The sequence below is a fragment of the Meles meles genome, chromosome 5 (assembly GCF_922984935.1).
Source record: "Meles meles chromosome 5, mMelMel3.1 paternal haplotype, whole genome shotgun sequence".
Taxonomy (NCBI): Eukaryota; Metazoa; Chordata; class Mammalia; order Carnivora; family Mustelidae; genus Meles; species Meles meles.
This window is the reverse complement of record NC_060070.1, coordinates 57,658,542-57,683,181: the sequence shown is the minus strand read 5'-3', so window position 1 is coordinate 57,683,181 and position 24,640 is coordinate 57,658,542. Positions and strand designations below refer to the sequence as shown.

Genomic DNA, 24,640 nt, shown 5'->3' with positions numbered 1-24,640 from the left:
CAGTTCTACAAGATGTCATCCCTAGGATGGCGTCTTTGCTGAGAGTTTTACATGCCATTTCAATTTACCAGGAATTTTGTCAGTTCCTTCTACAGTATATATTAGGCCCATTGAGTCTGAGACATTCTCCAGTGGTTAAATCTTCTCTGTATAATATGACCTTGGTCCAAGGGGATGTTAGGTTGGATCTAATGTTTGTAAATCAGACTTTCCATAACCCCTTGGACAATGATACTGGCAGAGGCACCAAAGAAAGAGAAAGCAAACTCATATTTGAGGTAAGTGTCAATGCTAAGAAGGACAAATGGAGACAGGAAGAATTATGTCTGTATTTGCTGGGACATTTCTTGGTGCTTCTGTACTTCTTTGATAGAAGCCCACTGAAATAAACTTGACACCACATGGCTGACTGGAATCCCCAGAGGATGATATTGTATTAACGTTTCTGCTACTGACAGATTGCTAAGCCTGGGTAAAAGAGAGCCCAAACTATTGGAACCATTCGTAGTTCCTCTCCCTGCCACCCAGATTACTTGTGCATGAATCTGCTTTCACTAGGCCAGATCTAATATGTAAGGACCTTTGTATATGCTTCACTTACACAAAAGGGAGCTTTTTTGGTAATGAAATACTTTAAATTTTTGAATACTTTTACACTTTTATATTACATAGTTATGTGACATTTTTTTAGAGCCACCTCCCATAAATCAATAAATTTCAAATTTGTCTACCATAAACAATTCCAGATGGGTCAGGTAAGTATCCCACAGATAAGGAGTCTCTCACTAGTGAATAACACTAGTGTGTTTTCTGAGAGGTTTTTCATTAGCATGTTTACAACACAATTGGACAAGGTGATCTTTCTTTGTTTCCCATGGTGCTCAAATCTCCTAGAGATCTTTCTTTTGCTTTGGATTCTGCTCAAACCTGATGGCCTTCTAAGTCACTCAGTAAATGATTGGAATAATATTCCCCAAGGCAGAATATTTCATCAGCAATTCCAGAGAGGACTATGAAGGACTGGCCTCTTTCTTAATTGTAGTATCTTATCCTTTACCTTAGAAGGGATGTCCCAGCATGCCTAATCCTCTAGACCCCTGAAATCACTGATATGATGAATCCATGAATCTGTGAGAAGATTATTCCCTACTCTCTAACATGCATGTGTCTTAATCAGGATGTCAGAGTAATGGCCTCTTCCTGCCCTCAGGTCTGAGTTCACTGCTGTCATTAACATTCACACAGAACCCAGAGTGATATCCTTAGAACACCAACATGATCAAGGACACTGAACACTTAAGTGTAAGAGAGTAGGAGGATTAATATAATCAGTTATTTTTCTTATTTTTATCTTAGAGGCTGAAAAACTTAGAGCATTTTGTTAGCACGGCACAAAAAACAAATCTAACTAATTTAAGTCATAACAAGGAGTTAGATGTGCTAATTTATTATAAGGATATAGGGAGGTCTTGACACCCAAGGATAGGAAGGACTCAGTGGAGAACTTCAAAGAGGGGATAGACAGCCTTTGGAACATATCTTCTTCATTTTGTTTTTCTCCTTGTAGACATGTTGTCTCTACTCCTAAATTCATATCATGGAAAAACTGACTCCTGACTTGCTTCGCTTTCCCCTATGAGGCAGTTTAGAATGTCTTGATCCTGATTTCAGACTATTCAACCAAAGTAACAATGATTTGCTCAGCGTGGGTTAGGTGGTTTCTTGCAGGCTTATCTGCCATTGTGAGTTGATGGGGCAGTTACAAATATAGATTATGAGATTAAGTTCCTGTCTCTAAACATATAGAGAGGGGTGAGAAGTAGTCAGAAAATTTGGACTAAGCAGGAAGTACAATAATCATATGTCTTTGAAGAGCACTGTATTTCACCAATTCTAAGATGCACATTTCTTTTCACACTTTAACATGAGAAGGAAATCAGAGTGTGTCTTATAATTGGTGGTTCCTTATAGTCATTGCTGGCCAGGTAGCCTTCAGAATTCTCTGCACACACATGGACATGTTCATAAGGGTTTGTACTGTTACTGCTTCAAAAGAAGTATGTGTATTGTTTGACAAAGGCCTAATCCTTCTGGGAAGAGAATTAAATGACATTAGAGAGCCTCTGAAAGAAACAAGATAGCAGAGGGATTTTCCCCACACCAGACTGACACCCCTCCCCACCTCCGGGGCCCAGGGAAGAGAGAGAGAACGAGAAGAGAACGTGGCTAAAAATCATCTCCGATGGTGTCCCAGGCACCTTACATAATCCACCAAGCACATTACTCCCTGTGGACAAATAAGTAGCTAAAAGTAGTCCAGCAGCAAGGTGCTGGGCCTTGGTTGGCATTCTCAGTGGAAAGACTGGGTAAATGGAATCTCAGAATTTCAAGATTAAAAACTATGAAAATAAAATTGGAAGAAGGAATATGTGTTCTGGGTTGTGGTCTAAAAACCTTCTGTGGGTCTTCTTTGGTAGGATCAGGAGTGAGTCAGCATCAGCACTTACTGACAGGGGTCGGTGGTTTGAGTGAAACCCCAGGGACAACAGTAGAATGCACTTTAGACAATGGTGCTTCAAAGCTTAACAAAAAGGACAAAATTATATAGGAAAACACATATATTAAATATCTTCAAAAAGTGACTTGCAAGGGTAAGAGTTTGAATATGAATGTTTTCAGAATATTTAACCAAAACTTAGGCAGCTTATTTTATTTTTTCATGTGTGTTTCAGTGTGATGAATGATGGAAAAGCTCTGTCTAAACAAATCTAAAAGAGCTTTTTCTGTAGGAAGTAAGTATTCATAGATGAAAATAAGAAAATAATAAAAAATCCAAACAGCATATTTTCTTTTTTGGTAACACAGGAAACAATAGTGTGTCTTACAGTGGATGACATTTTAGAACAAAGGAAATATATTTAATTTGCTTAATTAAGGACATAGGCCATATTTTTCATCTTACACTATATCTCTTTAAACAGTTATATTCTGATTGAGGGTATATTATAAACGTTACAGTGATTAAATTTTATTAAATTAGAAATGGTAAGGTGATAAGTAAATTTTGCTCTTCCTGGATGAGTGAGACTTCAAAATCTTCTGTTATATTGTGTATCTGAGAAATACACATTTTTATTTTTAGAGTATTTAAAGTTCTTTAGAGTCTCTCTAGCCAGGTAATGTTATTTTCTTGGTTTAAAAAAAATACTAACATACTTTATCTTTTTCAGGTTTTTCATATTTCTTTATGGCGCTTAATGAAAAAAACTCAGCAAACAAAACCTCCTCCCAACTTTAAATTTGCATTTCGTGCTATGGTTTTGGATTTGGAGTTACTCAATTTCTCCTTAGAAGAGGTTTCTTTAGGTACTGAATAGTTTAGATACTTGTTTGACAAAGAGCTTTCTAGGCTTATAGAAGAGAAATAATTTGAGAAAAGCACAAAGTTTTTGTGGAGTAGGTAGACTAGAGACGTGGAGAATTTAAGCTGTGCTCTGGGAAGCCCACAGTCTCCAAGGATCTGTCATGTGTCCCCAACTTCCATATTTCCAGGGAAGTCCAGAATTTCCCTGTTCTATTTGTTTCTGCCCTGAAAGACTATGAATGTTGCTAACATTTATGGTATGATTTGAGAAATTCTGGGAAGATCTTCAGATCCAAGTAACTCTCCCTTCCCGCTCTCCCTATGCTCTAGTCATGCAATTTTAACATTTTCTTTCAATTTTGAGAGAAACCCCTCACTATTTTCACAGAAGAATTAATAGTAGCTCACTCATGGGTCAATACATAGTGTTTCCCTTCTCCAGTGTGCTTACATTCTAAAAAAGGACCACCTGCAGGGCACAATATTAATTATAAAGATAAATCTATCATTGTGGCGCTTTATATGTCAGGGAACTGTAGCAGTTAAAGGCATTGAAAACTGGGGAAAGGATAAAATACTTTAACTTAACCTTCAGTCCAAAATTTTTTTTTCTCTTTCCAGCGGAATGGGTTGATGTTAAATACTCTCTACCAGTGAGTGATAAAGAATATTCTCCCGAGGAAGTAGCAGCAGCGATTAAAATTCAAGCCATGTGGAGAGGGACTTATGTCAGATTGCTTATGAGAGCCAGAACACCAGGTATCATGTTCCCGTCGTTTATAAAATAAACTTGTGTATGTAAGAATGAATATTTGTGTGCTAAGGAAAAACATTTTGGAGTTGTCTTATTTTACTATTGGGCTAATTCTTTGTAATTCTATAAATATTGAAATCCCTTGAGGTCAGAACGCACGTCACCACTCTTACTCTCTAGCTCTCAGAATTGACCACAGTACCTGGCACAGAGCAAGCACAAAACAAACATGTGCTGGAAGGAAGAATGAATGAGTCAGTGAAAGATCCGCTGTGTCTTCCCAGTCTATTGTGAGTCTTACAACACAGAGAGCCCGTCTTTTCCTCTGTGCATCTCCAATGCCTAGCAGAATGCTACAGCAGTCAGCTTCAGCTATGTCATGGATATTTTTATATTTCTAGACCATTTTTCAAAGAGATAAATGAATGAATGGGTAAATGAATGAATGAGCTGAAGGAAGGAAGCTTTCATATGTCTGCGTGGCATATGTTTAGCGTACACAGAATGCATTTGCAGTGTATTCTAGCTGTTAAAACAAATTATCAGTGTATTCTATTAAATTATTTAGGTATGTATAATAAACTTTTTGTGAAAAAGGTTATTTTAGCTTTTTATCAGCTTAAAATAAAACACTGCAGAGGCAAAATTATATTTAATCATTTTCATTCTGCAGTTTTTGTTTCATAAGTCTTACCTCCAATAGAATTCTTTTTGAGGGTTTTATTTATTTGAGAGGAGAGAGAGAGAGAGAAAACACTTGCAAATGCACAAGTCAGGGGATAGGGAGAGGGAGGAGCAGACAACCCCCTGAGCAGAGAGCCCAACTCTGGGCTCCATCTCGGGACTCTGAGATCATGACCTGAGCTGAAGGCAGACCATTAACTGACTGAGACACCCAGATGCACCATCCAATAGAATTTTTTGAATGTACTGAAATATTTTGTTGTAAAGTGTCTCTATTTGAAGTATGTAATGGGAATAATCAAAATGTCCATCTCAGCAGGGAAAACTACAGAAGCACAAATGTAAAGTAAATTAACCGTATTGTATAATTGTGTGTGAGAAAAATATTACTGTTGCTTGATTTTGCTATTCTTCTATTAGAAAAAGTAAAGATAGATTTATCACATTAAATATATAGTAGAATATATTTTTGTCCACATATGCTGTAAAAGTTATATTTAAACAATGATTTTCTTTCTCTTTTGAGACATAAAAACTTGAACAACTTAATGTTTTAATAATTAATAATACATGCATTTCTTTCACTTAATGCTTATTTATTGTGTGCACAGCACTGTTCTAAATTCTGACTCTACTGAAGTCAGGTAAACTGACAGTTTCTGCTTTGATGAATCTTGTGTTCTAGTGGTGATAGACATACAATAGACAAGTAAATATATTAAGATATCAATTTCAGATGCTAGTGAGTGTTAAGAAGAAATTACAATAGGATAATTTGGGGGAAAATTCAGTTTCTGATATGTTAAATTTGAGCCAGCTAGTATGTATTTGCATTTTTCTTACCATTTTCATTTACTCCTAAACAAATGTGGATTATGGGATTGAGCTTTAGTGGGACCCATTAGCCATTGTTTTTTAGAAAAATTGGATGAATTATTTTTTTCTGTCATAAAAACTTTCATAAGGAGCTTTTGCTGACAAAAGATCTCCTGATATAAACTCTTTGATGAGACTCTTCAATTAGATCAAGGAACGCGTTGTGACTTTTAAACTGAAGATGAAGGGAAGCAGCACAAATTGATGAGCAGAGCTGTTGACTAGAAGTTTATAGCTTTACATTTTAGCAAAATTTTGCTGCTAATAAAGCCTGTGGCTTTGGATACCACCTTGCGAATTTCAGCTTCTTTATCTGTAAAAAGAGAACATTGAACAAGATGATCTTTCAGGCATCTTGCAGTTTTTATATTGCTATTTTTAATTACGATTTTTAGATACAAAAGAAAATGCCAGTGTTGCAGATACTCTTCAAAAAGTTTGGAGTTTATTGGAACCGAATATAGAACAGTATGCAGTTTCTCTCTTAAGGTAAAGCAGTATAATGAAATTTCTAATTATAGTATCTTGGTATCCTTCAAGTTTCTGTTCAAGTGCTACCATGTTCATTGAGTGTTCCTGATCACCACAGTGAGAAACCACTTCTTCTGAACTTCCACAATATTTTATCTGAAGCATTTCTATGATACTTGTTGCTTTTGATTTATCGTAATTATACTTAACTAAGATTCTAAACAGAAAACCTCTGAGAAGCAGAGAAAAGTTTCCTGAAGTCTTATGGTGCTGATGTGACCACAGTCAGAGTTTAGGACCTACTAGGGGTGGGGACTCCAGCAAATAATTAAAATTGTCAGTTGAAATCTCTGAACAGTAACACTCTAGAAACGGGTAAACTGGAAGTAGACTGAGCCTCAGCAAAACTGTACTGTAGCCACAAACCATATCTGAGCAACAGGATAACCTGAACAAAACTAAGAAATTATAAATTATAAGTTACTTATGTATATCTGTGTATATCTATCTATAAATATATATGCACATACAGACATATATAAAAGAACAAAAGCCTCTGGTGATGTTGGAGTTAGCAAGCAAAATCTCAAAACCTGATTGCATTGGTAATGCCAAAGAAAATAAAGAATAAGAAAAATTGGATCAAAAGTTTAAGTTAATAAAGCAGAGCTGAATGGAAATTACATAAATGATGATTTTAACAACTATATTAAAGATTTATTTGTAGGTTTAACAGCAGATTAGTCAGAACAGAAGAGATTGGTGAACCTAGAGATAGGTCAGTAGAAAAGTATCCAAACTGAAGCCTGGGAGAAAATGAATGGGAAGTAAGAATGGAGCATAAGGAACATATGGAATATGCTCAAAAAGTCCAAATATCGTCTCTATAGTCCTGGACTGTAAAAAGATAATAACTAAAAACTTTCCAAAACTGGTAAAATGTATCAACTCATGTTCTCAGGAGACTGCAAGCAGACTCCATGCAGAAAGGTTACAAAGAAAGTATTCCTAGACTCACTGCAGTCAAACTACTGAAGAAAAAAAAAAAAAAAGACCTAAAGAAAAACCATCAAATCAGCCAGAAAAATAATGCATATTACCTTCAAAGGGCAATCAACAAATAGCTACATATAAGAGTAAATTCATGACCTAAAGCAATGAAAAAAGTAGATGTTAGGTATAAGTTTTTAAAGAGTTCTAAGGTTATAGCATTATGCAGAAATGGTAAAAGTAGTAATTTAGATGAAATGCTAACAGAGGAGGAACCCATGATACCCTTTCTAGCAATATATTAATGAATAGCTAATGAATTTAGGAAGAAATAAGATTAATCTCACAAATCTTATAGAGAACAGAAAAAGAAGAAACACTAATTCATAATCTCGATTTAAAAAACTCAGCAAGGTCAGTAAAAAAATGGAATTGCAAACCAATCACATTCTTTAAATTGCAAACCAATCACCCTTTGAATAGATGCAAAAATATGTAATAAAGTATTCAAAAATCAACATTAGAATTAAATAAAAAGGAAAATGCCTTATAATTCAATGGGCCTCTCTTTCCCAGAGATATAATGTTGGTTTAAGGTTAGAAGATTTATCATTTTAAGTCAGTACAATAACAGAAAAGCAACAAATCATTTGATCCTCCAGATAGATTAGGAAAAACACATTTGATAGGATTTAATATTAATTCAAAATTATTTATCTTTTTGTTTTTAGAAAACTTGGACTTTTAGAGAAGAAAAATTTAGAGAAGTCTTTCATTAATATGTTATTGGTATCTGGTATTTTCAAGACTTAACTACAAACATGATTAGTGGTAAAATTTTGCCATTTTATTTATTTTTTTTCAGCATAACAGTATTCATTGTTTTTGCACAACACCCAGTGCTCCATGCAAAACGTGCCCTCCCCATTACCCACCACTTGTTCCCCCAACCTCCCACCCCTGACCCTTCAAAACCCTCAGGTTGTTTCTCAGAGTCCATAGTCTCTTATGGTTCACCTCCCCTCCCCAATGTCCATAGCCCCCTCCCCCTCTCCCAATCCCACCTCCCCCCAGCAACCCCCAGTTTGTTTTGTGAGATTAAGAGTCATTTATGGTTTGTCTCCCTCCCAATCCCATCTTGTTTCATTTATTCTTCTCCTATCCCCCTAACCCCCCATGTTGCTTCTCCATGTCCTCATATCAGGGAGATCATATGATAGTTGTCTTTCTCCGATTGACTTATTTCACTAAGCATGATACGCTCTAGTTCCATCCACGTCGTCGCAAATGGCAAGATTTCATTTCTTTAATGGCTGCATAGTATTCCATTGTGTATATATACCACATCTTCTTGATCCATTCATCTGTTGATGGACATCTAGGTTCTTTCCATAGTTTGGCTATTGTAGACATTGCTGCTATAAACATTCGGGTACACGTGCCCCTTCGGATCACTACGTCTGTATCTTTAGGGTAAATACCCAGTAGTGCAATTGCTGGGTCATAGGGTAGTTCTATTTTCAACATTTTGAGGAACCTCCATGCTGTTTTCCAGAGTGGTTGCACCAGCTTGCATTCCCACCAACAGTGGAGGAGGGTTCCCCTTTCTCCCCATCCTCCCCAGCATCTGTCATTTCCTGACTTGTTAATTTTAGCCATTCTGACTGGTGTGAGGTGATATCTCATTGTGGTTTTGATTTGTATTTCCCTGATGCCAAGTGACGTGGAGCACTTTTTCATGTGTCTGTTGGCCATCTGGATGTCTTCTTTGCAGAAATGTCTGTTCATGTCCTCTGCCCATTTCTTGATTGGATTGTTTGTTCTTTGGGTGTTGAGTTTGCTAAGTTCCTTATAGATTTTGGATACTAGCCCTTTATCTGATATGTCCTTTGCAAATATCTTCTCCCATTCTGTCAGTTGTCTTTTGGTTTTGTTAACTGTTTCCTTTGTTGTGCAAAAGCTTTTGATCTTGATGAAATCCCAATAGTTCATTTTTGCCCTTGCTTCCCTTGCCTTTGCCGTTGTTCCTAGGAAGATGTTGCTACGGCTGAGGTCAAAGAGGTTGCTGCCTGCATTCTCCTCAAGGATTTTGATGGATTCCTTTCTCACATTGAGGTCCTTCATCCATTTGGAGTCTATTTTCGTGTGTGGTGTAAGGAAGTGGTCCAATTTCATTTTTCTGCATGTGGCTGTCCAATTTTCCTAGCACCATTTATTGAAGAGGCTGTCTTTTTTCCATTGGACATTCTTTCCTGCTTTGTCGAAGATTAGTTGACCATAGAGTTGAGGGTAGATTTCTGGGCTCTCTATTCTGTTCCACTGATCCATGCGTCTGTTTTTGTGCCAGTACCATGTTGTCTTGATGATGACAGCTTTGTAATAGAGCTTGAAGTCCGGAATTGTGATGCCACCAACTTTGGCTTTGTTCTTCAATATTCCTTTGGCTATTCGAGGTCTTTTCTGGTTCCATATAAATTTTAGGATTATTTGTTCCATTTCTTTGAAAAAAATGGATGGTATTTTGATAGGGATTGCATTAAATGTGTAGATTGCTTTAGGTAGCATGGACATTTTCACAATATTTATTCTTCCAATCCAGGAGCATGGAACATTTTTCCATTTCTTTGTGTCTTCCTCAATTTCTTTCATGAGTACTTTATAATTTTCTGTATATAGATTCTTAGCCTCTTTGGTTAGGTTTATTCCTAGGTATCTTATAGTTTTGGGTGCAATTGTAAATGGGATGGACTCCTTAATTTCTCTTTCTTCTGTCTTGTTGTTGGTGTACAGAAATGCAACTGATTTCTGTGCATTGATTTTATATCCTGACACTTTACTGAATTCCTGTACAAGTTCTAGCAGTTTTGGAGTGGAGTCTTTTGGGTTTTCCACATATAGTATCATATCATCTGTGAAGAGTGATAGTTTGACTTCTTCTTTGCCGATTTGGATGCCTTTAATTTCTTATTGTTGTCTGATTGCTGAGGCTAGGACTTCTAGTACTATGTTGAATAGCAGTGGTGATAATGGACATCCCTGCCGTGTTCCTGACCTTAGCGGAAAAGCTTTCAGTTTTTCTCCATTGAGAATGATATTTGCAGTGGGTTTTCCATAGATGGCTTTGATAATATTGAGGTATGTGCCTTCTATCCCTACACTTTGAAGAGTTTTGATCAGGAAGGGATGCTGTACTTTGTCAAATGCTTTTTCAGCATCTATTGAGAGTATCATATGGTTCTTGTTCTTTCTTTTATTAATGTGTTCTATCACATTGATTGATTTGCGGATGTTGAACCAACCCTGCAGCCCTGGAATAAATCCCACTTGATCGTGGTGAATAATCCTTTTAATGTACTGTTGAATCCTATTGGCTAGTATTTTGGCGAGAATTTTTGCATCTGTGTTCATCAAGGATGTTGGTCTGTAGTTCTCTTTTTTGGTGGGATCCTTGTCTGGTTTTGGGATCAAGGTGATGCTGGCCTCATAGAATGAGTTTGGAAGTTTTCCTTCCATTTCTATTTTTTGGAACAGTTTCAGGAGAATAGGAATGAGTTCTTCTTTAAATGTTTGGTAGAATTCCCCTGGGAAGCCGTCTGGCCCTGGGTTTTTGTTTGTTTGGAGATTTTTGATGCCTGTTTCAATCTCCTTACTGGTGATGGGCCTGTTCAGGTTTTCTATTTCTTCCTGGTTCAGTTGTGGTAGTTTATATGTCTCTAGGAATGCATCCATTTCTTCCAGATTGTCAAATTTGTTGGTGTAGAGTTGCTCATAGTATGTTCTTATAATTGTCTGTATTTCTTTGGTGTTAGTTGTGATCTCTCCTCTTTCATTCATGATTTTATTGATTTGGGTCCTTTCTCTTTTCTTTTTGATGAGTCTGGCCAGGGGTTTATCAATCTTATTGATTCTTTCAAAGAACCAGCTCCTAGTTTCATTGATTTGTTCTATTGTTTTTTTGGTTTCTATTTCATTAATTTCTGCTCTGATCTTTATGATTTCTCTTCTCCTGCTGGGTTTAGGGTTTCTTTCTTGTTCTTTCTCCAGCTCCTTTACATGTAGGGTTAGGTTGTGTACTTGAGACCTTTCTTGTTTCTTGAGAAAGGCTTGTACCGCTATATATTTTCCTCTCAGGACTGCCTTTGCTGTGTCCCACAGATTTTGAACTGTTGTGTTTTCATTATCATTTGTTTCCATGAATTTTTTCAGTTCTTCTTTAATTTCCTGGTTGACCCATTCATTCTTTAGAAGGATGCTGTTTAGTCTCCATGTATTTGGGTTCTTTCCAGCTTTCCTCTTGTGATTGAGTTCTAGCTTCAGAGCATTGTGGTCTGAAAATATGCAGGGAATGATCCTAATCTTTTGATACCGGTTGAGACCTGATTTGTGACCCAGGATGTGATCTATTCTAGAGAAGGTTCCATGTGCACTAGAGAAGAATGTGTATTCTGTTGCTTTGGGATGAAATGTTCTGAATATATCTGTGATGTCCATCTGGTCGAGTGTGTCATTTAAGGCCTTTATTTCCTTGTTGATCTTTTGCTTGGATGATCTGTCCATTTCAGTGAGGGGAGTGTTAAAGTCCCCTACTATTATTGTATTATTATTGATGTGTTTCTTTGATTTTGTTATTAATTGATTGATATAGTTGGCTGCTCCCACGTTAGGGGCATAGATATTTAAAATTGTTAGATCTTCTTGTTGGACAGACCCTTTGAGTAGGATACAGTGTGCTTCCTCATCTCTTATTATAGTCTTTGGCTTAAAATCTAATTGATCTGATATAAGGATTGCCACCCCAGCTTTCTTCTGATGCCCATTAGCATGGTAAATTGTTTTCCACCCCCTCACTTTAAATCTGGAGGTGTCTTCGCGTCTAAAATGAGTTTCTTGTAGGCAACATACTGATGGGTTTTGTTTTTTTATCCATTCTGATACCCTGTGTCTTTTGATTGGGGCATTTAGCCCATTAACATTCAGGGTAACTATTGAGAGATATGAATTTAGTGCCATTATTAGTCTTTAAGTTGACTATTACTGTATATTGTCTCTGTACCTTTCTGATCTACTACTTTTAGGCTCTCTCTTTGCTTAGAGGACCCCTTTCAATATTTCCTGTAGAGATGGTTTGGTGTTTGCAAATTCTTTCAGTTTTTGTTTGTCCTGGAAGCTTTTGATTTCTCCTTCTATTTTCAATGATCCTAGCTGGATAGAGTATTCTTGGCTGCATGTTTTTCTCGTTTAGTGCTCTGAATATATCATGCCAGCTCTTCCTGGCCTGCCAGGTCTCTGTGGATAAGTCTGCTGCCAATCTAATATTTTTACCATTGTATGTTACAGACTTCTTTTCTCGGGCTGCTTTCAGGATTTTCTCTTTGTCACTAAGACTTGTCAATTTTACTATTAGGTGACGGGGTGTGGACCTATTCTTGTTGACTTTGAGGGGGGTTCTCTGCATCTCCTGGATTTTGATGCTTGTTCCCTTTGCCATATTAGGTAAATTCTCTCCAATAATTCTCTCCAATAGACCTTCTGCTCCCCTCTCTATTTCTTCTTCTTCTGGAATCCCAATTATTCTAATGTTGTTTTGTCTTATGGTGTCACTTATCTCTCGAATTCTCCCCTCAATGTCCAGTAGCTGTTTGTCCCTCTTTTGTTCGGCTTCTTTATTCTCTGTCATTTGGTCTTCTATATCACTAATTCTTTCTTCTGCCTCATTGATCCTAGCAGTGAGAGCCTCCATTTTTTTTTTTTAAGATTTTATTTATTTACTTGACAGAGAGAGATCACAAGCAGACACAGAGGTAGGCAGAGAGAGAGAGAGGGAAGCAGGCTCGCTGCTGAGCAGAGAGCCCGATGCGGGACTCGATCCCAGGACCCTGAGATCATGACCTGAGCCGAAGGCAGTGGCTTAACCCACTGAGCCACCCAGGTGCCCCGAGAGCCTCCATTTTTGATTGCACCTCATTAATAGCTTTTTTGATTTCAACTTGGTTAGATTTTAGTTCTTTAATTTCTCCAGAAAGGGCTTTTATATCTCCAAAGAGGGTTTCTCTAATATCTTCCATGCCTTTTTCGAGCCCGGCTAGAATGTTCAGAGTCGTCATTCTGAACTCTTGATCTGACATATTACCAGTGTCTGTGTTGATTAGGTTCCTAGCCTTCGGTACTGTCTCTTGTTCTTTTGTTTGTGGTGATTTTTTCCGCCTTGTCATTTTGTCCAGATAAGAGGATATGAAGGAGCAAATAAAATACTAAAAGGGTGGCAAAGACCCCAGAAAAATGCACTGTAACCAAATGAGAAGAGACCCCAAATTGTGGGGGGGAGAAAGGGGATAAAAAGAGGTTCAGAAAAAAAAAAAGAAAAAAATTTAAAAAATAAAACAAATAAAGAAAAAATATAAAAAAGAAAGAAAAAATATATATATTTAGATAAACTAGTCAAAAAACGTTAAAAAAGAAAAGGGTAAAAGTTTTAAAAAAATTAGCAGAAGAAGAAAAAAAGAAAAAAAATTGAAAAAAGAAAAAAGAAAAAAAAAATTGAAGTAGCCACAAGACTAAAGGATCATGGGGAGAAAGCCATGAGTTCCGTGCTTTGCTTTCTCCTCCTCTGGAATTGCGCTGCTTTCTTAGGAATTGAACCTACTTTCCTTGATAGATGAACTTCGTCCTGGCTGGATATTTTGTTGATCTTCTGGGGGAGGGGCCTGTTGTAGTGACTCTCAAGTGTTTTGCCCGAGGCGGGATTGCACCGCCCTTACCGGCGGCCGGACTAAGTAATCGGCTTGGGTTCGCTTTTGGGAGCTTCTGTTCCCTGAACGCTTTCCGTAGAGTTCTGGAGGACGGGAATGAAAATGGCGGCCTCCCAGTCTCCGGCCTGGAGGAGCCGTGAGCCTGGGGCCCCACTCCTCAGTGCGCCCCCAGAGGACAGCACCCAATCACTCCCGTATCCCCAGCCTCTAGCCGCGCTCCGAGCTCACCCAGCCCGCGACCAGTTCAAGGTAACCCTGAGCTGAGAGTTCAGTCCTCGGCTCTGTCTCTGCAGCTGGCTTCTCCGTTCTAATACCTGCGAGCTCTGCGACACTCCGACACCCCCGATCCTTCTGTGACCCTGCGGGACCTGGGGCCACGCTGACCCCGCGTGGGCTTCACCCTGGGTTAGCCTCTGGAGCAATGTCCCTCAGTGGAACAGACTTTTAAAAGTCCTGATTTTGTGCTCCTTTCCTCCACCGCTTGCCGGGAGCCGGCCCCTCCCCCCGCGGTCTATCTTCCCGTCGTTTTAGATTCACTTCTCCGCCAGTCCTACCTTTCAGAAAGTGGTCGATTTTCTGGTTCTCGAGTTGCTCTTCTTCTTCTGTTCGATCTCCCATTGGATTTGCAGGTGTTTGCAATGTTTAGATAAGCTATCGAGCTGATCTCCTGCTACCTGATGTAGTTTCAGCCTGCTACTTCTCCGCCATCTTGACTCCTCCCCCTGATTAGTGGTAAAATTTTGAAAGCATTTTCTTGGGTTTAGAAATAAGGCAAAAATGTCTGCCTGATAACTTCCATTCACAATAAACCTGGAATAATTCTGAGGACAAAATGTCAATAAAACGAAAGTCATTAGGATTTGAAGTTTTCGGAAAAAATAAAACCACCACTGTTTACAGACAATATGAGTATATAAGTAGAAAATATTTTAAAATCTGCAGAAAAATTATTAGAGTTGCTATTATTAGAGTTGCTATTAGTTGCTATTAGAAAAGTTGCTGGAGACAAGGTCAAGATAAAATAATAATTGGATTTCTACTTATAAGCAACAGACAAATAGAAAATTATATATGAAAATATGTCAAAATGTAAAATAACCTTAAAAATAATGAAAAAAATCATGATGAATCAAATACCAAAATTTTAAACATGGGAAAAATCAAAATCTATACAGTACTTGCCTTACCCTTAGGGTAAGTGTGTTATTCACCTCACCCTAATCTTGGCCCATGGACACTGATCATCCAGTCTGGCTGATTTGCATACATCTTTCAGTATAAGACTCCTGATCTACTCATTATCAGGTGTATGACCTGGGGTAAGTTTCTTATCCTCTCTAAGGTTAAAATTAAAATTTTAATAATATGAAATATTTTTATTAATAATATTTAATATAGCGAAAATAATTTTAATATAGGAGAAACAATATCTATCTCATAGTACCATTCTTTTGTAAGGCTATAAAGATAAATTAAGGTAACATAGGAAAAGTACTTAGCACAAACTACAGAATGCGCATTAATTATAAATATTACTTTATTATGTATATTATTATAATTAATCACAAATTTTACTTTATTTATATATTAATTAATTATATTAATTATAATTATTAATTATAATTATTAATTATAATTATTAATGAATTAGAAATATTATAAATAATTACTTTATTATAAATTTTATAATTATTTATAAATTAATTATAAATATAATTATTATAAGTTATGAATATTAATTATAAATATTACTTTATTATTACTACTAAATGGGGAAATTTGAGGTCCTGGAATCCAGCCTTAACACTCTCAGATCTTAAGGCATATAACTTTCCCAAGTGAACGTTGGGCAAGGCTCAGTTTACTGATATAACTTTCTTTCTGTACTAGGATGTAAAGTTAAAAGAATATCTTTCAAGTCGGTCAGGAATATTTCTCTGGGTCTTTCAATATAGTGCAATGGGACCAGTTCCCATTCTAAGACAAGGGAGGGATTTAGAGGTATTCCAGTCATTGTTCCCATCATACATTCCATATTTTTTCATAAGCTTTGGGAAATTCCAATGCATATTGGGCCATCAAAACTCTGATGCACTATATTGAAAGACCCAGAGAAATATTCCTGACCGACTTGAAAGATATTCTTTTAACTTTACATCCTAGTAAAGAAAGAAAGTTCTATCAGTAAACTCTAGCACAGAGCAATTTTCTATGGCCATTATGGCTTCCATCCCAGCTAATTCCCATAGACATTATACAAAAGACCCTAGATTGCTGGTGCTCCTGAAGCTAGATCCAGTTCCTGGCCATGGAAGGAAAAGAACCTAGAGCATCTCTCACATGACTTCCATCATGCTCTGAAATATGCCAAAGCCTTCCAGGGGCAAACACGGAGGAATCTCACTCCATAATTCTTTTAACCAGTTGTACATAACACTCTCTTATGGGCCAGAACTCACACAGAAGGAAAACTGACATTCTCCCCTAGATCATGGCCTTAGTTTTTTGTTTTAATCCGTTTTTACAAATCCATTCCTTACTTTAAACTCCATTCTACTATCGATTCCCATGACAATTCCAGATCTTGAGTGGACCTCACCCAGATTCATTGCTATTTTGCCTCTTCCTGTTTTCCTATCCTTGTAGTTTGAGCTTTGGTGCTGATTTCCCACCTCTAAACTAATTACTTTCTTGATCATGAATTAAGTTCCCCTTTGATTAAGAACTTCAGATAACTTTAAAGACCTTTGAGAGACATCTTTCATGGTTGACCTGGAATGGGTTCCCTTAACTGAGTGCCATGCACTATGAACTCCACAGCCTTTGATCAAGGACTCAATCCAGCCAACAACAGACTGTGATACTTGTGTTATTTTGTCTACTTCTTTTTTTGTAAATAAAAACTTATTTTAAAAGTTGCTTTTGTCATTGGAACTTAATTTATTTTTACATTTCTAGATTAATGTTTAAAAGCAAGTGCAAGTCTATTGAATCTTATCCATGCTATCAAGATGAGGAAACTAAGGTTGTTTTTGCTGACTATACTGTGACTTATGCAGACCAGCTACCAAATAGTTGGTTTATAGTATTCAGGTGAGGCTATCATAAATCCGTATATGATGTCATCTTTAAATAGCATGCAATAGTCATATGTGTAGAGTTTTATTAATGGTAGTAGTGAAAGTATGAATTTACAGGTTGTTTTCACAACACTTCTTCCCCATATGTTGTGCATAAATGAGATATTACAGGAATTTTATCCATATTTCTTTAAATAAAATATGAAGAATGTGAAACTTACTAGTATTTTTACGAGTATGATAAACATAATAAATTGATGTGTTACCAGTATAGAAAGAAATTATTTAATTTCCAAGCAATATCATATTAAGTAAAAGTCATGAATTACTTATAAAATGGGATTTCTTAAAGGGCTTGCATTTACATTACAAAATAGTATATTAATAATAAAAAAAACAATATGTATACCATGCAGTTATTTGAAATTTTAGACTTTTTTCTTTCTTGGCTTGAAACCAAATTGCAAACTTTCTTTATGATTCACATCAAGATGAAGTTCATTCTTTTTAATTACAGAGAAACATTTTTGGTTCCTCAAGATATGATTTTGGTTCCCAAAGTATATACTACACTTCCAGTCTGCATGCTCCACATTGTTAATAATGACACAATGGAACAAGTGCCAAAGGTGTTCCAAAGAGTGGTGCCTTATCATTATACCAAGAATAAGGTATGTGTCAAATTTATTCTCCCCATATGTTAGGTTGGCAGTGAGAAGCCAGCACCTTAGTAAGATTCCAGGAGCAGGTAGAGCAGATGTGCTTTTCAACCTACTTAACAGAGGAATAGGGTCCTGGTCGTCTTCTGTAGAAGTCCCATTTATTTGACAGCCCAAGGAACTTAATTTGAGTGCTAGAAGATTCATCTCTCGGCCCTTTTTTTTTCTTTCTCTGTGAAGAAAATATGACAAAAGGGAAGCACTGGAAATTCCTATTAAAATCATAAAATCATACAAATCCTTAAAATGGAAATGGAGGTGAAGGTGGACTCATTTAGTCCAATTCTTGAATCAAATTAGCTGGTTATCTCAATTTCCCACTGGGTTTTTATTCCATCCCTAAATATTTCAGAAGACTGTGCTTACATGGACACTGGTCACCCACCACCCCCAGTCTTTTCTAGGGCTATACAGATTCCTTAAAAAACACTTGGTGCATTATTCCTGAAGCATGATAGACCTTGATTTCTGATGATCCCTCTCAAATCATGTTGCCTTTCTATTTGTATCTCAAATTCGTGTTTTTGATTATTTCCTCTAAGAGGGAAGCATAACAAAAGGGCATATACACCCTCAATGGAAACTGGGAGATTTGTTTTGGCTCTGATTTCATTCTTTCATTTTTTATCTATATGGCTTTGAATCTTTTCATTTTTCTCTTTGAGCTATGGTTGTAATTGATTTTCAAAGTTCATTTCAGTGCATGATTCTGTGTATTACTTTGCATACATTAAGACATACTTATCTAATAAATATTGGTTTATAGGAATTAATGATAAATTTTTAAAAACATTAACTCCACAAAAAACCCAATTACTCTTTTGAGTTGTTTAAGAGGTTTTTTAAGATTGAAATTTACATTTTTTTTTTAAGGCTTAGCAGGGTTTTGGGACACCTGGATAGCTCAGTCATTTAAGCCTCTGCTTTTTTTTTTTTTTTTTTTTTTTTATTTTCAGCGTAACAGTGTTCATTGTTTTTGCAGACACTTCTCCAATGGAGACATACAAATGGCTATCAGACACATGAAAAAAATGTTCATCATCACTAGCCATCAGGGAGATTCAAATTAAAACTACATTGAGAAGACTCTGCTTTTTGCTCAGATTAGGATCCCAGGGTCATGAGAGCCAGCCCCATGTTGGTCTCCCTGCTCTTTGGAGAGCCTGCTTCTCCCTCTCCCTCTGCCTGCTGCTTCCCCTGTTTGTGCTCTCTATCTCTCTCTCAAATAAAGAAAATCTTCTTAAAAAAAAAAAGCCTTGGAAGGGTTTTAAGATTTCACTGCAACTCTTAGTAACAATAAATGAGAGCAGTTTTAGCCTCACAGCAAAACTGAGAGGAAAATACAGAGATTTCCCATATACACCCTGCTCCCACATATGCACAGCCTCTCCCATTATCGACAAGCCCCACCAGAGTGGCATACTTATTATGTTAATCATCCTACCTTGAAACGTTATAATCCCCCAAAGTCCATAGTTTATATTATGGTTCACTGTTGGTGGTGTACATGCTATGGGTTTGGATGGATGTAAAATGACATGTGTCTGTTATCATGGTATCATAAAGAGTGTTTTCATAGTCCTAAAAAATCTTCTGTGGACTCTTAATGTCACAAAGCAAACTGAGGATTGCGGGGGGTGGCGGGGGAGAGGGTGGTGGGCTTATGGACATTGGGGAAGGTATGTGCTATGGTGAGTGCTGCGAAGTGTGTAAACCTGGTGATTCACAGACCTGTACTCCTGGGGTTAATAATAGATTATATGTTAATAAAAAAATTAAAAAAAAAAGAAATGTGCTTAAAAAAAGTAAAAAACAAAAAATCCTTTGTGATCTGCCTATGTATTCCTCCTCCCCCAACCCCTGACCTTTCGTGTGTCTCCATAGTTTTGCCTTTTCCAGAATGTGGCAAAGTTGGAATCATATAGTGTGTAATCTTTTCAGATTGGTTTTTTTCACTAAAAAACATACATTTAAGATTTTTCCATGTCTATTTGCGGCTTAATAGCTCATTTCTTTTTTTTTTTTCACTTTTTTTAAAAATTTCTTTTCAGCATAACAGTACTCATTGTTTTTGCACAACACCCAGTGCTCCGTGCAATACGTGCCCTCCCTATTACCCACCACCTGTTCCCCAACCTCATTTCTTTTTAATAATAATATTGTACTGCTGCTTGTATCAAAGTTCATCTGCCTACTCACCTACTGAAGGACATCTTGGTTGCTTCCAAGTCATGGTAATTATGAACAAATATCTGTGTGCAAGTTTTTGTGTGGACATAAATTTTTGACATAAATACCAAGGAACACTATTGCTGAGCTGTGTAATAAGAATATGTGTAGTTTTGTAAGAAACCACCAAACTGTCCTTCAAAGTGTCTGTACCATTTTTCATTCCAACCAGCAGTGAATGAGAGTTCCTGATGCTCTGTATCCTCGTTGGCATTTGGTATTTCCAGTGTTATGGATTGAGGCTATTCTAATAGGAATGTAGTAGTATCTCATGGTTGTTTGAGTTTCTCTGATAATATACAATATGAAGCATCTTTTTGTCTGCCTGTTTGCTGTCTGTGTATCTTCTCTAGTGAGAAGTCTGTTAAAAGTTTTAACTAGATTTTTTGTTTTCTTATTGTTGAGTTTTAGGAGTTTTTGCATATTTTGGTTAACAGTCCTTTATTATATGTGTCTTTTGCAAATACGTAAGTATTCAGGAATAAGTTACTCAAGAGCCTTGCAGTTGTTTAGAATAGTCATGTTCTTAAAACCCTATCCCTGGTTTAGCTTTAGACTTTTACTTATCGATATCTATCCCACCATTTTATCACACTTTTTTTCCCTCTCAAACTTATTCTCTGAGCCTAGACAAACACAAAATCAGAGTCATGTCATTTTATTTTGCTTCTGAATGCATTAGTACTACAAGCTCAAAAAATAATGAGAACTGCAATAAATCTGTGCATTATACAAGTAAAAGTACTTTAGCATATATGAATTTATCTTCCTTTATTTCCTTCCCCAAAAATAATGTTAAAAGGTCTTTATTGGTGTTGTAATTCTCATCTCATTATGGGTATTGAAATTCTGGATAATATTCCTGGATATTTATTGCAATGTGTTGAATTCATTCTGTCTTATATATTTTTACTTTTTATTTCTTGAAATCTAAACACATCAGAGAGTTTCCTTTGCATCAGAAATGACTGGAATACAAATCTATATTTTTCTTCCTTATTAGAAGTGTCTGGAATTACAAACTCAGAATTACTTTGAACTTTCGTATCTCATTATGATATCATGCTCTTGCTTCACTGACATTTTTGCCAGATGGATATCCAATTATATAGAACCAAGTTATTACCCACTATGATATTATCCCAGGTTACTTAGCTGCCTCTTTTCCCCAACCTAAAGAGCTCATCTCCATACTCCTATCTGGGTTCCCTGGAACCAGATCTGTTGTTAACATGATAGCTTTATCTGTCAATTGTCATCCTAAGGGAATCACATTTCCATAAATGCTTCTGTTCTTCTCATCTTGTATTTAAAAAACAGGGACATATCTTAGGAAGTTATTGGGCTACTGCAGGGTGATGAAATGATAAAAATCTACCTTAGCCAACATTAGCAGAATTGGAAGAAAATTTAACAATCATATGTCAGAGTTACACATTTTGTATTATAGCTTAAGAACCACACAAACAAAAGTGTTAGAGTTACTAATTTTCTATGAAAACATGTAATATCTATGAGGAATTTCCAAAATGTAATGCTAGTGATTTTCTTTCATCAAGAGATCTTGGGATCTTCATGTATATCAAGATAATAAAGCATTTTACTACTCTGAAGCCATGTGTTGTACCTTTGAGAGATCAGTAACAGTAAGCCTTACTTCTGTCTAATTCTCTTTCCTCTAGAAAGGCTACACATTTGTGGCCGAAGCATTTACTGGTGACACATACGTACCGTCCTCACGATGGAAACTGCGCATCATTGGGTCCTGTAATCCACTCCCATGCCTATCTCGAGAGTCTCCATGCAACACTTTTACCATAAAGGAAATCAGAGATTACTACATACCCAATGATAAGAACATTTTATTCAGGTATAAGTATATGACAGAAGGGAAATGCCCCAAACTGGCATTTTTTGTCACCAGTTGGATGCTAACACGTTGTCCTTCACCAATTGTGTCTACAGATGTTGGGCCTCTAGATATGCACATGGCTCAGGGCTTGACCACACTTAACTATTAATATATGACTATATTTTTGAGGAAGTAAAGGTCATCTGTAATCAAACAACCTAGAAACAATCACTGTTAGTATCTTGTTATATTTTCTTTTTTTTTTTTAATATTTTTTATTTATTTATCAGAGAGAGAGGTCACAAGTAGGCAGAGAGGCAGGCAGAGAGAGAGGGAGAAACAGGCTCCTCACTGAGCAGAGAGCCTGATGCGGGGCTCGATCCCAGGACCCTGAGATCATGACCTGAGCTGAAGGCAGAGGCTTAAACCACTGAGCCACCCAGGTGCCCCAGTATCTTGTTATATTTTCTTATGGTATTTTTTTCTAGTCACAGATTAACATTATTAAAATCATAACATAATTAAAGTTTTATAATCTGACCTTTTTACTTAACATTATGGTGTGCACATTTCCCAGTGCCATTAAGGCATTTTGTGAACTCTTTTTCATGATTATGTGGTAATCATTTGTAGGAAAATACAATTTACTGATTATTTTTTGTTACAAACTTTCCATTTCTACTTTTTCTGTAGTATTAATAGAGATGTGATAGGTGAACTTTATTGTAAGTCCTAGAAGCTAGTCCTAAAGCTGTGAAGCTTAGTGGGGGGCAAGGTGAGGAGGGAACGGCTTCATGAGCAAATGTGGTAGTTCAGAAATTAAGAAGTGTATGACCTTTTCAGGGAACTGAAGATGTTTTTTGCAAAGTGGGGCTCTAGGGGACTCTGGCAAGGGTAAGGGCAGAGAGGCTAGCATAACCCTTTCCTGAAGAGCCTCATAAAGCAAGAGATTAAGACTTTATCTGAGAGGCAAAACATGCTTTGAGGAGTTTTAAGATAAATGGCCACAATAGACTTGTGTTGAGACATTATGCCTGCAAAGCATGGATTGAAAAAATACATATTTTAAATATAATTTCTAAGAGCAGCAATGTTGTTAGAAACCATATTATTATGAAATTTATATATAATAATAAAAAGTACAGAGTATGAAATAATGAAAAATTCAAAAGACTGCAGTGTGTTGAATGGACAAAGGGCAGCGTAACTGGAGACAGAGGAACCAGACAGGAAGAAGCTTTGGGATAACCCAGGTGTGTTCTGATGACAACCTGGAGCCTGTCAGCGGAGTCGTTTGCTAGTGCTGCTGTAACAAATTTCCACAAAGTAGGTGGCTTCAGTAACCGAAATCAATTGTCTCACAGTCTCACGGTTTTGGATGCCAGAAGACCGAAATCAAAGTATCAGCAGGGTGGTGCCTACCGAGTGCTGTGAGGGCCAAGCTATTCCATGCTTTCTCCTGGCCTCTGGAGGTTTCTGATAATCCTTGGTGTTCTTTGACATATACTTATCACCATGGTCTTTGTATTCATCTTTACTTGGCATTCGCCCTATGTCTCTGTTTCCAAATTTCCTGTCTCGTAAGGACGTCTATCAGTTATATTGGATTAAGGCCCACCCTAACGACCTCATGTGAACTTGATTCCCTCAGAAAGAAATGTCCAAAAAAGGTGACATTGTGTGGTACTGCAGATACTCCAGGTCCTGGACTCCCAACATAGCATTTATGGCGGGGCGCAAATGAAACCATACTAGGCAGTGAGAGTGGATCGGGAGAGAAGAGAAAGGGTTTTAAGACATGAGGAAGTCAAATTGACAGCCCTGATTGGTTGGGACTCCTGGGATCTGACTTGGGATCAGGGGACAGTAAGTGTCCTTTACTTAGATAGTGGTTACAGGGAGAAAACCCCATTTGCAGGTTGGGCAATAGGAAGATAATTAGTTCATTTTTAAATGTTAATTATGGGTAGGTCAGTGAAATGTCCAAGTGATATTGCATAAGGAGTGGGGCTGGAGGCACAAATCTGGGAACCATTATTCTGTTTCTGTCCATGGAAATGCCCAGGGAAGTTTGCCCCGTAACAGTCAGCCTTGGACAGAACATTAAGATTCTCTGATACTTATAGGAATGTCAATGGGGGGAGAAGTCTAAAAAACAGCAACACCAAAATAGGAGGTACAGAAGTTGCTACACTTCTAAGAGAAGAATTTTTGAAGAAGAGTAAATGAGGGTTGACTCAACCTTGTCAAATTCTCCTGAGAAGTCGAGAAAGATGAGAACTGAAATTTCTACAGGGTGGCGACAAGCTGCTGCAATTTGCAAGAGCAAGGTTAGCACTTCTATTGGGGACTGAGTAGAATATCGTGAGCCAATAGGAAGAGATGGGGTTGTGGACAGTGGCAATCAACAACTCTCCTTTGAGGGTGGCTCAGTGGGTTAAAGCCTCTGCCTTCGGCTCAGGTCATGATCCCAGGGTCCTGGGATCGAGCCCCACATCGGGCTCTCTGCTCGGCAGGGAGCCTGCTTCCTCCTCTCTCTGTCTGCCTGCCTCTCTGCCTATTTGTGATCTCTGTCTGTCAAATAAATAAATCTTTAAAAAAAAAAAAACAAAAAACTCTCCTTTGATGTCAAGCTGGGGAGGAGTGAAAAAATCAGCAGAGGCTGTATCTCAGGGTGGGTTGAAGGTTTGTTTGTTTGTGTTTTTGGTTTGTTTTGCTTTGGTTTTTTGTTAAAAGATGGGTGAGAGGGGCGCCTGGGTGGCTCAGTGGATTGAGCCGCTGCCTTCGGCTCAGGTCATGATCTCGGGGTCCTGGGATCGAGCCCCACATCGGGCTCTCTGCTCCGCAGGGAGCCTGCTTCCTCCTCTCTCTC

The 24,640-nt window shown here is 37.3% G+C and overlaps 1 protein-coding gene across 1 annotated transcript in view; it reads left to right on the top strand.

Moving 5' to 3' along the window:
• Positions 1 to 24,640, top strand: part of ADGB (androglobin) — a 191,142-nt gene that overhangs the window by 103,167 nt on the left and 63,335 nt on the right. Inside the window, exons 22-27 of the mRNA XM_046004182.1 lie at positions 3,231 to 3,366; positions 3,986 to 4,123; positions 6,074 to 6,167; positions 16,847 to 16,981; positions 17,486 to 17,639; positions 21,599 to 21,786. Of these exons, the coding sequence (XP_045860138.1) occupies positions 3,231 to 3,366; positions 3,986 to 4,123; positions 6,074 to 6,167; positions 16,847 to 16,981; positions 17,486 to 17,639; positions 21,599 to 21,786 (845 nt within the window). The remainder of the gene's footprint in view (positions 1 to 3,230; positions 3,367 to 3,985; positions 4,124 to 6,073; positions 6,168 to 16,846; positions 16,982 to 17,485; positions 17,640 to 21,598; positions 21,787 to 24,640) is intronic.